This window comes from Rhea pennata, chromosome 25 (assembly GCF_028389875.1).
Source record: "Rhea pennata isolate bPtePen1 chromosome 25, bPtePen1.pri, whole genome shotgun sequence".
In the NCBI taxonomy this organism is placed as follows: Eukaryota; Metazoa; Chordata; class Aves; order Rheiformes; family Rheidae; genus Rhea; species Rhea pennata.
The window spans coordinates 6,139,122-6,153,496 of record NC_084687.1 but is presented as its reverse complement, the minus strand read 5'-3'; the positions used below and the strand labels follow the sequence as shown (position 1 = coordinate 6,153,496).

At 58.1% G+C, this 14,375-nt stretch overlaps 1 protein-coding gene across 1 annotated transcript; it reads left to right on the top strand.

Annotated features, from left to right (window-relative positions):
* Positions 1–4,816: 4,816 nt before the first annotated feature.
* Positions 4,817–11,428, top strand: C25H1orf116 (chromosome 25 C1orf116 homolog). Its single transcript, XM_062594817.1, has 5 exons — positions 4,817–5,040; positions 6,932–7,076; positions 8,371–8,548; positions 8,705–9,721; positions 11,397–11,428. Exons 2-5 carry the CDS (start codon positions 6,963–6,965, stop codon positions 11,426–11,428), a joined length of 1,341 nt encoding a protein of 446 aa, XP_062450801.1. The 5' UTR covers positions 4,817–5,040; positions 6,932–6,962.
* The last annotated feature ends 2,947 nt before the right edge of the window (positions 11,429–14,375 follow it).

Below are 14,375 nucleotides of genomic sequence, written 5' to 3'. Positions count from 1 at the left end.
TTGGTTCTTGAATTTCAGTTTTGTGCTATATTCACTGTTGCTCACCAGTGAGTTTTAGGTTTAACTACTCTACATAACATAGGCTTTGAGAAATTCACATCAGCTTTCTCCTCTGATTGCTTCCTCCCTGCTTTGTCCTAGGGAGAGAGGAACTCAGCCTCACAATCTCTTCAAAGTGAAGCTTCTTCACTAATACATACCTTTCTTGCTTTAACAGTAAAATACCTTGTATTTGACCTTCAGAGATCATCTAAGCCAACCCCCCTTGCTCAAACAAGGTCACCTAGGACCCTTTCCAGACAGTTTAAGTATTTCCCAAGAACAGAGACTCTACAACCTCTCTGGGCAACCTGTTCCAACGCTCAGTCATCTTCACAGTAGAGAGGTTCACATTCAGACAGAGCTTCCTGTGTTTCAGTTTGTGCCCCTTGCCTTCCATTCTATCACTGTGCAACACTGAGGAGAGTCTGGCCCCATCTTCCTTACACCTTCCCTTCGGTTATTTATACACATAAGATCTCTTCCTCTTCAGTCTTCTCTCTTCCAGGCTAATGAGTCCTTACTATCAGCCTTCCCTCATATAAAAAAACCAGCCCCTTAATCACCTTAACAGCCCTTTACTGGGCTCCATCTCTTACACTGGCGAGCCCAGACACAGTACTCCAGGTGGGGCCTCATCACGGCTCAATAAAGGGGAAAGATCACTTCCTTTGGCAATGCTCTTGCTAATGGAGCACCAAATACCACTGGCCTTCTAAGCCACAAGGACTCATTGCTGGCTCACAGCCAGCTTGTCCACCAGGACTCCCCGGTCTGTCTCCACAGAGCTGCTTCCCAGCAGGTCAGCCCATACTGATGCATGGCATTATCCCTTTTGGGTGCAGGGCTCTGCACCTGCCTTTGTTGAACTTCATGAGGTTCCTCTCTGCCTCTCTCTCCAACCTGTTGAGGTCCTTTTGAATGACAGCACAGCCCTCTGGGATATCAGGCACTCCTCCCAGTTCATATCATCAGCAAACTTGCTGAGGATGCACTCTGTCCCTTCATCCAGGTCATTGATGACTAAATTGAATAGACTGGACCTAGAATTGACCCCTGGGGTGCATCACTAGTTGCTGGCCTCCAACTAGACTTTGCACCACTGGACACAACCCTCTGAGCTCTGTAATTCAGCCAGTTTTCAGTCCACCTCACTGTCTGCTTATCTAGCTTTTACTTCACCATCTTGCCTGTTAGTCTGCACCTTAATCCTTGCCCATAAGGGCTCAGTCAGCCCATCATTCACCCTTTGGCAGAACTCCACACATTTCCACCTAAAGCATGGCTTTCTCCTCACCTTCCTGAGGGGCCCGTATCCAGCATTCCAGGTGTGCAAGCTATCCCACCACAGCTCTCTAATCACAATGAGCTCACAGCCCTGTACCTGCAAGCAGGTCTCTAACTCCTCCTGTTTATTCCCCATGCTGCATCCCTTTGTGTACAGGCACTTCAGAGAGGCATCCGAGCATGCCAGTTTCTCCAGAAGGGATACAACAGGTTCCCCATGGTCTTGTAGGTACTTCCTTACCTATGTGACAAGGCTTGAGATACACTCACTGCTTGTTGATTGTGCCTTAGCAGTCTCTCTACAACACCCCATATCTGACTCCCCCCACCACCACCCAAGCACCTCTCCAGGCAGCAAGGCAGAGCAGCAGGGAGTTAGTCACCCACTACAATCACTCACCGCTTTCTCCAGGTGCTCCAGCATGGCTCAGCATCCATCAGCTGCTTCCCTCAAAAGTGCACCCAGCTCCTCCTCAGCTAGGAGAGCAGGGAGCCTGCTCAGTAGCTGCAAGCCTTCAGGAGGAGCAGGAGCCTTCCTCTTGGTGCAAGAGGTCTCCAGCTTCCAGCCTTCACCTTGCTCACAATTACAACTCACTGTCCTGCAAGGCAGCACATCCTCTGCAGCAAAGCTACCAGCCCCAGCACAAGCTGCATGCTTCATGAGAAGCTCTGCCTGGGTCAAAGGCCTCTTCAGCAAAAACTACTGCATCTGTTGAGTGCCTCTAGGAGGTGTGCTCTGGGCCTGGTGCTTATATTGGTGTCTCCTAGCACTTGCTAAAGGAAGGCTTGACCCTCCCTAATGGGGCTCAGCTGGAGCAAGCTGCAGCGCTCAGCAGCAGCAGCAGGACTTGGTCAGAGCTTCCCAGGAGCAGTGGAGGCTCCTGACCTACCACTCCTTACGTGTCTAGTCTCTCAGAGAGTCCCCAGAAATCCCTCACAAGCTCCAACAAGGTCCCCAGAAGATCAAAGCAGAGCCCAGAACAAACTGCTGCATCCATCCGGTGCCACTGCTGGCTGCACTCTGGGAGCTGGAGGAAATCCCAGGCCCTTCCCCAGCTACAGAGCGCAGCTTGCTCGGGCTCCTTCGCCACTTTAAGTCTAAAAGCAGTAACTTTTCCACACCTTTAATCACACCTGTAATAGTTGTTTAATTTTTCATGTTGCTTTTAGGAAAAGAAAAAAAAAATGTTTAATAAAGCAGAAAAGAGCCCCTTGGAAAATGGACTTGGAAGTAGTTTTTTATTATGGACTTCAAGGGATACGGGACCTAACAGCATAACCATCAGGAGACAGAAAGCTATTAGCACAGCCTGGTACCCTAAAAAGGGTCCCAGATGGTTAGAGGCTTTAGGAACACAGTTTGTCCAATTTACCGATCCCAGCTTTTCCAGAGGGTGGAACAGTGCTACAACCGTGCTCTGACATAAGCCAACGCAGTCGTTGCGAAACGGCATTTGCAACGCAGGGATCCAGCGTTAACTTTCACAGACGCACAGACCAAGGGCATCTACTGCACCCCCCTTCCGGAGCGAGGACGCGGGAGCCGGGGAGCAGGCACGAAGGAAGACAACGTCTCAGTGCTCGCAGAATTTCCCACTAACAGCCTCATATACAGAAATCCATGGAAAAAATGAGTTTTTATGAAATCAGGCTTCCCCACACCTTTCACGAAAGCGTCCGGGTTTGGCAAATCCCTCTTGCTGGCGGCAGGGAAACACCTATTTTTTCGATGCCAGAGGGCGGCTCTGGGTCCCGCGGGGGCCTCGGGCGAAACCCCCGCACTGGGCAACTCTCTCGTCAGGGGAGCAAAAGGCTCCTGCCTTTGACCCCTGGATTATCAGGACAGGAAAACAGCTGCCCATTTCTAGCCTGACAGTTTTGCATTAAAGAAAGAAGAAAAGTTGGATTATTATTTTAGTTGTAGATCAAGACATGCTTTATCTTCCTGAGTTTCATACTGATGGACTTCTCTTTGACGGGGTCTTCGTTGGTGGAAAGAGGAGAGTGATTTTTCTGTAACCTGTACTATCAACCTAACGAAAATGAAGGCAGATCTTTTTTTTTTTTTTTTTTTTTTTTTTTTTTAAAAAAAACGTGAAATAGCTGTGCTGACCTGAAAAGAGCCCAGCTCGCTTCTTGGAAAATCACAACTCTTTATTGCACAAATTAAATGCCTGCCTGCATTTTAAATGAAGCTGTGCCTCCAGTCTTAAAACCGTCATTAGCTTTCCCTCTGCTCTGGACCGGGTAGAATAAAATTACTTCAGATTTGCCGAAGTTAATAGCGCTCTCCTGTTTTCTGTAGGAAAGCGTCCAGCGGTGCTACGCAGGCAAACAGCAAGAGAGGAGCCCAGCGGCTCGGGGGCGGCCGCCCGGGTACCGCGGAGGGCTGCCTGCGTGTGCTTCGTGCCGTAGCCGTGAAATCACACGTTGTTCTGGGCTGCAACCGTTTTTATTAGTTGGAGGAAAGCAACCACAGCTGGAAGAAAACCACCAGAACAGGTTCTTTCAGGGCATCTAATTCCCCCAAACTGGTTTTCTCAGCAGCTCAAGGCTTATCTCAACAGACTACGACACTTTCTTGATCACATTTCTGGATTCAGACACTTTCAGGCCACACTCGAGGCATTTTATCGCGCAGTTTAAAGCCCTTGTGCTACCGGCGCCTTTGACTCGTGCAGGACGCCTGGCACCGGGCGGCCGCGCGCTCGCGCCGTGTTTGCGTTCCCCGTAAGTAAATACATCTGCGCGTTGGCTCCCTCCCTCTTTGAAGCAGGCTCAGGGTCAAGTGCGGCTCGACGGAGCCGTCCCGAGCCGGGCGCACCGCGCCGGGAGCGAGGAGGGGAAAAGGGCCGCGCAAAGCGCTTCAGAAGCCCAAAGCCCCGCTTTTGTACTTCGGGAGGTCATCTCACGGCGGTCGAAACGTACAGCCAGGGCCTCGGCCGCCCCTGCCAGCAGCGACTGCTGGCTCTGTGATCCACCAGACCAGCGCGTGGGATGCTACGGTGCATTCTCGCTTTTTCTCGGTGAGAAACGTGTATTTTTAAACGGCGAACGCTCTCAGAGCCCGGCCGCCCGAGCCGGGCGTCGGCGTCGGACGTGCCCGTTTTGGGGGAGAACGGGCGTTTTCGCCGAGCCTGGCTGCAGCGAGCCGGCGCGCGCGCTCCGGCCCGGGGAGAGCTCCGGGCACGCGTCTGCCGGGCGCCCGCGGGGCTGCAGGGCCCAACGCGCAAAACCGCACGGGAGCACGGACCCGTCGGGAGCAACGTGTTCGGCCAGCGAAGGGCTGAGCGATGCGGGGCGTTCGGGCCGCGGCGGCGAGCCCGGCCGCCCCGGGCGTCAGCGCCCAGCTATGCAGAAGAGCAGCGTGCCGGGCGCGGGAGTCTCCGGCGAAACGGGTGGAGCGTACCCAACCGGAGCCAGGAAGTGAGCGCGATGGGTGGTGCCGGCCGGGAGCTCTGCCCGCGGCCTTGGCCCGTCCGCGGGCCGAACCCGGGGTGCCGGCGCGGTGGCCCCGCTCCGGCCCGAGAGCCGAGCCCGGCGGCTGGGAGCACGCGGCGGCCCCGGGGGCACGGCGAGGGACGCGGCGCCGACCGCCCGGCGCGGAGTTAATGAGTAACCGGGAGCGGCTCGGGCAGCGCGGGAGAGCGGGAGGCGCTGCCGGAGGCACGGCCCGCGCGGGGACTCGGCCAGCGCGAGACGACGGGCAGCTCGGTAAAAACATGCGTCTCTCTCTTTATATTCTCCCTTGTCCTTTTCTCCCCATCCCCGTCCCTGCGGAGACTCTCCGGAGGGGTTTTGCCCCGGGACGAGACGGTGCCGTGGAAGCGCTGCTCCCGGGCGGTGGAGGCGACCGGTGGAGGGAGGAATGGGGCTTGGACGGAGACGCGGATTCCTGCAGCAGACCTAGCGCGGGGAGCTCACCCGCGGAGCCGGCGCGTGTGTTGCAATAGCAGGAACTACGTGTCTGCTGTGACGGGCTCCTCCGCCCCGGCGGCGGGACCGGCCGGGCCGGCGGCTGCCGAGCCGCAGCGCCGTGCCTTTGCCTGCTGGCGATCCGGGCTGTCCTGCTGGGCCCTTTGCTCCGCGGAGCCGGCGGGACGGAGCCCCTCGCACGCACCTGCAAGGCAGCGGGGGCTTGTAGCTGCGCCGCCCGGGACAGAAAAAAAAAAAAGCTCCATTTCTTTAACATTGCTAAAACAGCTCTGGCAAAATATTTGTATTAATACAAGGCTTAAAAAGAGTATCCTCTCGATACAGAGCAATTAATTAAGTGGGGGTGAAGTCTGTACCTCTGGAGCACGGCTTTTCAAGTAGTACGCCTTTCGATTAAAACGCTCAGCCATGTTTTTAGCTTGTTGTGCTATTTTGCAATCGAGAGGAAGGAATTGCAAAACCCTTCTGAACCCTCCAACCCAGGAGTTTTCAGCACTGATTCCCCCTTTCCCCTTCTGGAGGGGGACGAGCGTGCTGGAGGCACGGTCTGGTCGAGGAATAGGAAACGCTGCAGGGTTTTCGTTTCTGCGTAGCTCCTTTCCTTTCTTCGGACTCGTTTCGTAACGAGCTCTGCCTCTGGGGCGAGCGCGCGCCTGCCGGATCTGCTCTGCCCTCCGGCTCCTCCGGCGCGGCGCGGCGCGGCGGCGGCGTGTCGCTGCAGAGCCCCGGCGGCCGCGTTGCACCTCGGCAAACAGCCGAGTCCCAGCTCGGTCCCGGAGACCCGGAGTCCCGGCTCGGCAAACGGCCCCAGAGTCCCCGCGGGAACTTCGGCTTCCCTGCGGCCGCTCCGCTCCCCGCTTTCCCGTTCTCTTTGGTCTCCACAGCCCGGTCCGTCTCTCCTGAAGGATGAGCGGTGTGCACGGAGAGCACACATGCCAGGCGGCACTGGTAAATTTGGGGAGGTTAATGGTTTACATCCATAGGTAGTTACGCCTTTTGTGGGCTGCTAGAGCTTCACCCCGAGGCGGCCGCGCTTTCCCCGTCCCGCTGCCCGCTGGGCGCCTCTCTGCTGCCGCCGCGAGAGCCGGCTTGCCAGCGTTGTCCCGATGCTCGCATGCTCCAAAGTTTCCACAGATCTGTCTTTAGGAAATTCCCACCATTGGAAATGCTGATGTCAGGTTCATTAAAGCTAATGACCAGCTCGTGTTCAGAAGCTTTAGCGCGCTTCAGCCCTGTAGTCGGCAGTGGTGGCTGCAGTCAAGATGCCCCGTAAGCTGACGCCGGGACCGAGCTCGTGGGACCTCCCTGAGCTGGTCCGGTCCAAGGCTGCAAACTGCGTCATGATGGTGTGCACATCTCCGGGGGGCTTAGACCTTCTTCCTTAACTCAGTAACCACCTTGTCCACACCTCGGAGGCGACTAGAAAACCACCCCAAGGAGGTGTCTGCAGATAGACAGGCTAGAGCGTACTCCATTTCTAAATCTTTGGGGGAAAACTTCCTTCCAAAGGATGCTTAAAAAAAAAACCCAACTGACCCCTTCTCCTCCAAAAGAGCAGCCAAGGACCGAGCACGTTTGAACCTCGTCGCTTTGCAGCCCTGCTGCCCTGCCGCCGGCCTGGCCTCCGGGGCGGCTCGCAGCTTAACGCCTCTCCTTTCTTCTGCTTCAGCTGGGACCTCCCGCGCTGGGCGCTGGAAGCGATGGCCACAGCTGCTGGTGACATGCCTAAGAAGGGGCCGTGGCTAGGCATGGCCAGGTGCAATTCTGGCAGCTGTGACAGCATGGCCAGCACCACCTCGAACCGCTCTGAGCGCGTAAGTAACCCTCGCCTGCGCCTGGCCCCGGCGGGTCCACCAAAAAAACGCTCCCCGCAGGCGCTGGGGCAGCTCCCTGGAGACCCCGCGTGGACTGCCCCGTGCTAAACGCCGCGCAGTCCCTGCCCCGAAGCGCGGACAGCCTTGCAGTTCTGCCCCATGTCTGCTACACGGTCTCCTTGGGGAGATACTTCTGCCCTGCAAGAGCCCAGCTGCCCCCGAGTTGTCTAAAGATGCAGAAGCAGATGGTCCAGGCACGGGGCAGGAGGAGCTGCAGGCCCCTGCAAGGGCTCGGGCTTGCTGGATCACTGGGTAGGGCTGGCTCCAGCAAGGGTGACTTCACCTGGAGCCGTACTCCTCCCCAGCTAACAAGAGATTAATTCAGTTGCTAACGCAGGGATGAATCTGGGCCATGGGTGTAGGTGCATAATTTTTCACTGTCTGTCCATTAAAACTTGTTTGTCTCCAAACACCGATTCCAAGATTGATGGTCTAATTATATCCTGTCTGACTTGGAGCATAATTGGTATCTGCTAGTGCGATTGTCAGTCCTGAACAGGTTTTCTACTATTTGATGTATTGCAAACCAGAAACAACCCCCTATGGAAATTAGTAGGGATGGACAAACTGGTTGCAATGTTGCACTGTACAAGCCCTAGCTAGATGTCTCTCTGCAAAACAACTCCGCCTGCAACAATTTCTCCCCCATGCTTGTTGATCTGATGCACACTCCATCCCTCCCAGGACTTTGGTTTTTCCATGCTATATTGTATGTATTGCCCTGTGACATGGCCCTTCCACACCAGTTGCATCTCATCATACTTGAAATACCACTAAAATAAACCAGAGTCTTGCTGTACCCCCTTAAGACCTGGGGTATCACAAAGAGCAAGGAGAGGGACCACCACCCACAGAGAAAGCTTCAGCATTTGGGATGTTTAGACAAGCTTCTGTAACTCAGCACTCCCTAGGGATGACTACACCCATAGACCACCAACGTTATTAGTCTGCTCATATTTCCGAGTAAAGAACTAACATGTGAAAGGCAAGCTTTCCAGTTAAGAATAACCTATTCTCCGACACTCATTGCAGGGTAACATAAAAACGACCCTAAGGATCGTTTTGTTGGAGGAAGTTGTCTATAGCTGCAGCTAAACGTACCGGGTTTGGAATAGGCAGTGGCTGTGTCCTGGGGTGAGGAGCTGTCACGGGTCTCCCTGAACTGCCGGGGCTGTGAATAACAAGACGCCGGCGGGTCTCCTGCCTGCACCGCTGGTTTTTTCCTCTTTTGCAGAGTGATAACAGTTATGACTACTTATCCGTGGAAGAAAAAGAGTGTCTGATGTTCTTAGAAGAAACTATTGGCTCCCTGGACGCAGAAGCGGACAGCGGGGTCTCCACGGATGAGACCGACGGCGTGGAGTCCGCCCCGGCGCCGGGGACGCGGCCCGGGAGGGGCTCTGCTCCCCGGGGTAAGCCGGACCCTGGTGCTCCAGCCCTTGGCTGCCCAGGGCCCTTCCCGCCGGGGTCCCCCCCAGGGCAGGCAGGGAAGGACCCTCGTCCCCGTTCCTGCCGCGCGCTGGGCGCTGTTTCAGGCTGCGCGACTTAGCGCGTTTCTCTCTGCCTAGATTTGGAAAACGGGGCTCCCGCGCCGAGCCCGGCCCAGCAGCGTGCAGCCGAGCAGAAAAGCGACCGGAAGGCGAGCGCCCGCTCCAGCCCCGCTCCCGCAGCGGTTCCCGGCCCCGGCTACTGCAGCCTTCCACGGACCGCGGCTGCAGCGAGCCGGCCGGGAGCGCACGGCGCTTCCGACGGCAAAGCGACCGCCCGCGCCGCGGGGGCCCCAGCGCCGGCACACGGACCTTCGCGGGGGACGGCCGAGGAGCAGAGGCTGGACGGGGCCGGCGCGGCGGCCGTGGCCGAGCCGCCGGGCTCCGCGGTCCTGCGGCCGCTGGAAGCTTTGCGGGACGGCGCGGGGGCGCGCGGGGGGCTGGCGCCGAGCGGGGCCGCGGGGGCCGGTGGGCAGCGGGCAGAGCCCGAGAGCCCGGAGAGGGAGAGCGCGGCCGCGGCTCGAGGCCGGCCGGAGCCCCCGGCGTGCGGAGAGCCCCCGGCCGGCAGGCGCGGGCCGCCCACCGCCCCCAAGCCGCGGAAGCTGCCGCCCAACATCGTCCTGAAAAGCAGCAGAAACCCGGCGATATCGCCGCCGGCAGCGGGCGCCGGCTGCGCCGCGGCGGACAGGGCCAGTGCCGGGCGCCCGGATGCCTGGGAGAGGGAGAAAGCCCGGCGGGAGGCGCTGGAGAAGCTGGGACTCCCGCGGGATGCGCCCCGCGCCGCGCCGCGAGCCGCCGCGCCGCCCCGAGCGCAAGCGGTGCCGGGGGCCGCGGGCGCTCTCGGGGCCGCCGGGAGCCCCGGCGAGCGGAGGGTCGCTCCGGGCGCCCGGCACCCGGGCTTCAAGTCCAACACGCTGGAGCGCTCCGGCGTGGGGCTCGGCAGCGGCGTCGCCGGCAAGGACCGGGGCGCCAAGAGCAGCGGCTCGCTCGGCAAGATGTCCTTCATGGAGAGGATGGCGCCGAGCTTCCTCCGGGGCGGCCGCCCCCGCCCCGCGTCCCTGGGCGCGGGCCAGGACTCGGCCGGCTTCCCGCAGCCCCGCGGGGCAGAGCCGGAGCGGGGCAGCGGGCCCGTGCCCCCCGCGGCCGCCCCCCAGCAGCACCGCCGGGAGGCTCTCCGGAAGCTCGGCCTCCTGCGGGACTAGCCGCCCCGGGCCCGCCGGAGCGCGGCGCGCCCCGGTTATTTCTCGGAAGCGGCAGGCCCCCCGCGGCGGGGGGACGCGTGCTCTCCCGCAGCGTCCGGCGGGGTCCGGGGCTCCGCCGCGCGCCGGCCCCCCGCCGCCCCGCAGCCCCCCGGCTCCTACTTAAAGATCAGGAGGACGCGCGGACTTTGGTGCTTGCCGCGACACGACAGCCGGGAAGCGGCGGATCGCGTCACGCGGCCACATCCGAACTGCTGCCCCGAACGGGGGCAGAGAGGAAAATCTGGGGCGCCGCCGTTCTGCTCCCTTGGGAACTCTCCTCGTACCCGTTTAACGCCCAGCTGAAGCTGTCAGTTTCTGCCGTGCACCTTTTGCAAGAAAGGTGCGGCCCGCTTCTGTAATAAACTCGTATACGACCGGAAAACGATCATCCAGTGCAGACCCACCCTTGCAGCGCGGCCAAAGGTCTGGCGAGCTTAAGCGAAGCAGCTGCAAGCTGTTGCGCTCACCCTGAAACCCTTCCCGCAATCCTGCCTTCCCGTGCTGGATGCTTGGAAAGAGCCTCTGGCGGATAGAGCCAGCGCCTCCGGTCCTAGCAGGCAATTCAGCGTGCAGGGAACGGCACCGAACAATTTGCTAATGTTAACTAGCTGCTCGCTGCATTAAGTCGCATGCAATCGTATTTGCAGTTGACCACGCAGGAGAATGGGTTTTTAAAGGCAGCGCTGTGAACGCTGGACAGGCCCACGCTCACAAAACCCAGGGCTCATCCATCCCCGGCGAGGCTCGAGTGGAGCTGGGGTTTGCCTTGCAAAGGGCATCTTCCTCCAAAAGTTGCCTTTTTTGAAACCACCACAAAATAAAGGTGTGAAAACGTGTGTAGTATAACAGTATGGACCCACAGAAGAATCTCAGGAACGTGGGGAAAAAAAAAAAAAAAAAAAAAAAAAAAAAAACATGTCCGATTCACTGCAGTTTAGGAGAGCGGGGAAGCCTTTGTTTTTAGTTCAGCAATTTATTAGTTTGGGGCTGGCCGGCGTTAATGCAAACGTGCCCATTAGCGAGAGGCAGCCAAGAGCTGCTCGGTGGCCTGAGATCAGAGGAAAATTGGATTTCTCTTGTGCTCGAGAGTCAGTACAGAACTAGCAACCTGCAGGCAGGCAGCAAAGAGAAGCTCCACTAGGCGCGGTCAGAGTTTTACTGCAAACTCCTGCTGCATTCAAAAGTCCATTTATTTCTCCGGTTTTGGCTTGCTTCGTTACTAGCTGACGATGCAAATCTGCCCAAAGCCGCGTGGCCCCGCGCCGCTCGCTCGCTCCTGCCCCAGGAACCCTGCGGGGACCCGCGAGCCGGCCGAGCCTCCCGCGGCGGGGCAAAGCGCGGGAACAGGCTTTGCGCTCGGCGGCGTTGCACCTGCACGGTGCTTTCAAACACCCCTTAACTTCCAAGTTCGGTGAGAGGCAGAACGGGTCATCGTCGTTCTCTGCATAGGAGTTTTATGCGAAGCGATAACATATCTGCCTTGTTTCCCAAGAACGCTGCAACTCAGTGATTAACTCCTGTGGGCGTTGCAGAGCCGGTGCAGGTTGTTACGACTGATTACTAGCAGCTCGGACCGGAGAGATGTGTCGAGATGCACCCAACAGCGCAGCGGGTTGGAGACCCGGTGCAACGGCCGGCACTGCTGCGCTGGTTATTTTGTGCTCATCGCGGGGAAAACTCCCTTGTCAGCACATGCTCGTTACAGGAAGGACGGCGGTTTCCTTAACGAGCATAGCTCGGGAGAACAAGTTCTGCTTCTTGCCTGAAAGTTTATTCCTCCTCGGCGAGAGGAGAAGCTGCGAGGCCGCAGCGAGCGGCGAGCAGCGAGTGCTGCACCCCGGCCCGTCGCTTGCGCGTGCTGCGGCTCCGGCCCTATTTGACCATTTTTTTATTTAAGGGGGGGTGGAGGAACACCCACATCCCCGCTCCGGGAGCCAGCTTTGGCCTGGGCACCACGGCGGGACGTTGCACGGAGAGCAAGGACGAGTGCGCCCTGCCCTCGCGGGGCCCGTGGTGCTGGCAGAGCAGCGCGGCGCGGAGAGGCCGGAGCGTGCACGCACGTGTGCACGCACGGCGCACGCACGGGTGCATGCACGCATGCACACACGCAGCAGACCCGAGCACGCTCCGTCTCCGGGCTTGTCGCTCCTCTCCGATTTTGTTTCCTTCATTTTGCCATTTCTCCCACCCTCCAGCGATCCCGCTCCCTCCCGCCCGCGCTCGGGCTGCGGAGCGGGCGCGAAGCCCGGGTCCGCTCTGCGGAGGAGCGGTGCTCCCCGGCGCGGTGGGCTATACGCCTGCCACGAGCTATCGGCCGGCCCTGCCCTTCCTTCGGCGAACAAAACCTGCCCCTTGCAGCAGCGCGCAGGCTGGCGCACCCCCCTCTCCCCCGGTCTTTAGCCCCGTGGGGAGCCCCCGGCTGGGTGCACGCGCCTCTCGGAGCTGGACAGACGGACAGGCAGGACAGGCTGAGCCGGGCGCCCTGCCGAGGAGCGAGCGAGAGCCCGGAAAGGTGGCACAACGCCAGCGCAGGCTGCAAACCTCTCCGAGCGGGGGAGACTTCGCCTTTCCCAGCACGGAGCTCATTCCACTAATTTAGGAAAAGAGAGAAGATAAAGCGAAGATACACCGTAGCTAACCCACTGCCACAGTCAGAAATGAATTATTAACACTACTGTGCAAGTAGCCAAGCTTTGCTTTATCGGAAGCAGTAAAACACTTAGGACAGCAACCTTTGAGCACCCAGGCTGCTTCCAAAGCCACGGCGTGAGTTTGCCCCCGGGTCCCTAGAGCCGAGGTCCCTCCTGCAGCGCTCCCCTCTCCGCCCGGGGTTTGGCCCCCGCGGGCCGAGGCCCAGGCAGCGAGCGGCCCGGCTGGCGGCCCGCGAACACCCCTCCGCCCCGGGTCGGGCGGCCTCGCACTTCCCCGGCGCGCTGCACCGCCTCGCTCCGGGGACGGGAGCGCTCGGTCGAGGGCTGCAGGCTGGACACGTCCGAGAAACTGCAGCCAGCGGGCACGTGTTTCTCACGACGGGCTTTGCATATCACGTTTTATTGCAAATATTAAGGTGATCCGATTGCTTTGCTGCTGGTGAAGTAGTAAATGGCTTTGGACAGATTAATTCCTCTGCAGCCTGATGAATATTGAGAGCTGCTTATTGCACAGGGTCAGCACAAGGCAGCACGGAATACTGCAATATAACTGACCGTATCGCGACGCAGAAAGCAAAGCTGCTTAGCAGATTTGCCTCCATCCAGTGAGATTCCAAAGGGCTTCACGGACTGACTCACAGAAAACACGATCTCAAAGCATCCCTGCGCACAGGACCAGGACCTTTGGACCCACCAGTACCAAACCGGGCCCACACAAAGCCTTCCAAGCCCCTTGCACCAGCTCTCCCGGGAACGCTCTGACCCACAGTCCCCATCACGCGCCACTTGGGACATCCTGCAAACCCCAGGGGCCACAACGGGTCGGGGCCAGCCCTGGCCGTTTTTGGAAATACTGCTGGTAGACTCCTCCAATGCACATTTTTATTGGAAAGGAAAAACCAACCAAAACCCTTCACAGGAACACCGCTGTTACTCGGCACACATAGGTTTGAAACAATTAGCGCTATGTCTGCCCTTCCCAATTAAGTTAATTCAGTTGGTGAGAAGGGGAAAGCGTGTGTGTGAGAATTGTCCGTAGTCGCTGCTTCGGTTCCTGCAAGGAAATGGACACAACTGTTATCCCAGAACAGTAAATACAATTATTCATGACGAGCCTAGCCTTATATATGCCTTATATACGCTGTGGAAAGTCCACCCTCCAACCGACAAATTTTAAGTGTGCAGCAGTAAAATGCACTGAGATTTAATTTAGAGAGAAATTAATCACCACAAATGACAAGAGACCTGGAGGGCGTTCTCAAGTAAAGTCCACGCAGCTGAGCGATATGCTGCTGTGATTTCTCAACTTTGCAGTTGGGTTCAGTCAGGTTGTGTTGCAATGAGCCAATATAATTTTCTCCCGTTTGCACGATTGTAACCAAACCTGCCTAGCTTGGGTCTGCAGCAGAAATGCATGCACCGATTTAAACATGCTGATCTTTCCAGGACCTGTTTCTGTCCATTTCCAAACTTCTCATGGGCTTGGGCGGCCGATGGGCTGGCTGCTCTCCCGCGAGCATGAACGTCTGAACCCTGCTGGATTTTACTGCGCTGGTCCCGATGGGTTGGGCTTCAGGAACTTCAGGCTCTCTTGACAGAACTACGATCAAAAACACCGTCTCCCTCTCTTGCAGGGCTGTTCAATAGCTCAAATTATTCTAAAAATGACAGATATGGAGGTGTCTTTGCAGATGCCACTGCCCAGCAGACCAGGGCTTCCTGCAAGGGACTGTTGCTGGCATATTGGTTGATTTGTATTTTATTGAAACAAACCCCGTTCTTAGGGCTCCATCGCACCTTCCTGCCTTGTGAGTTGCTCTCTGCGGTTTCCTCCTTGAGTGTGAACAGAGATTTTGCTCA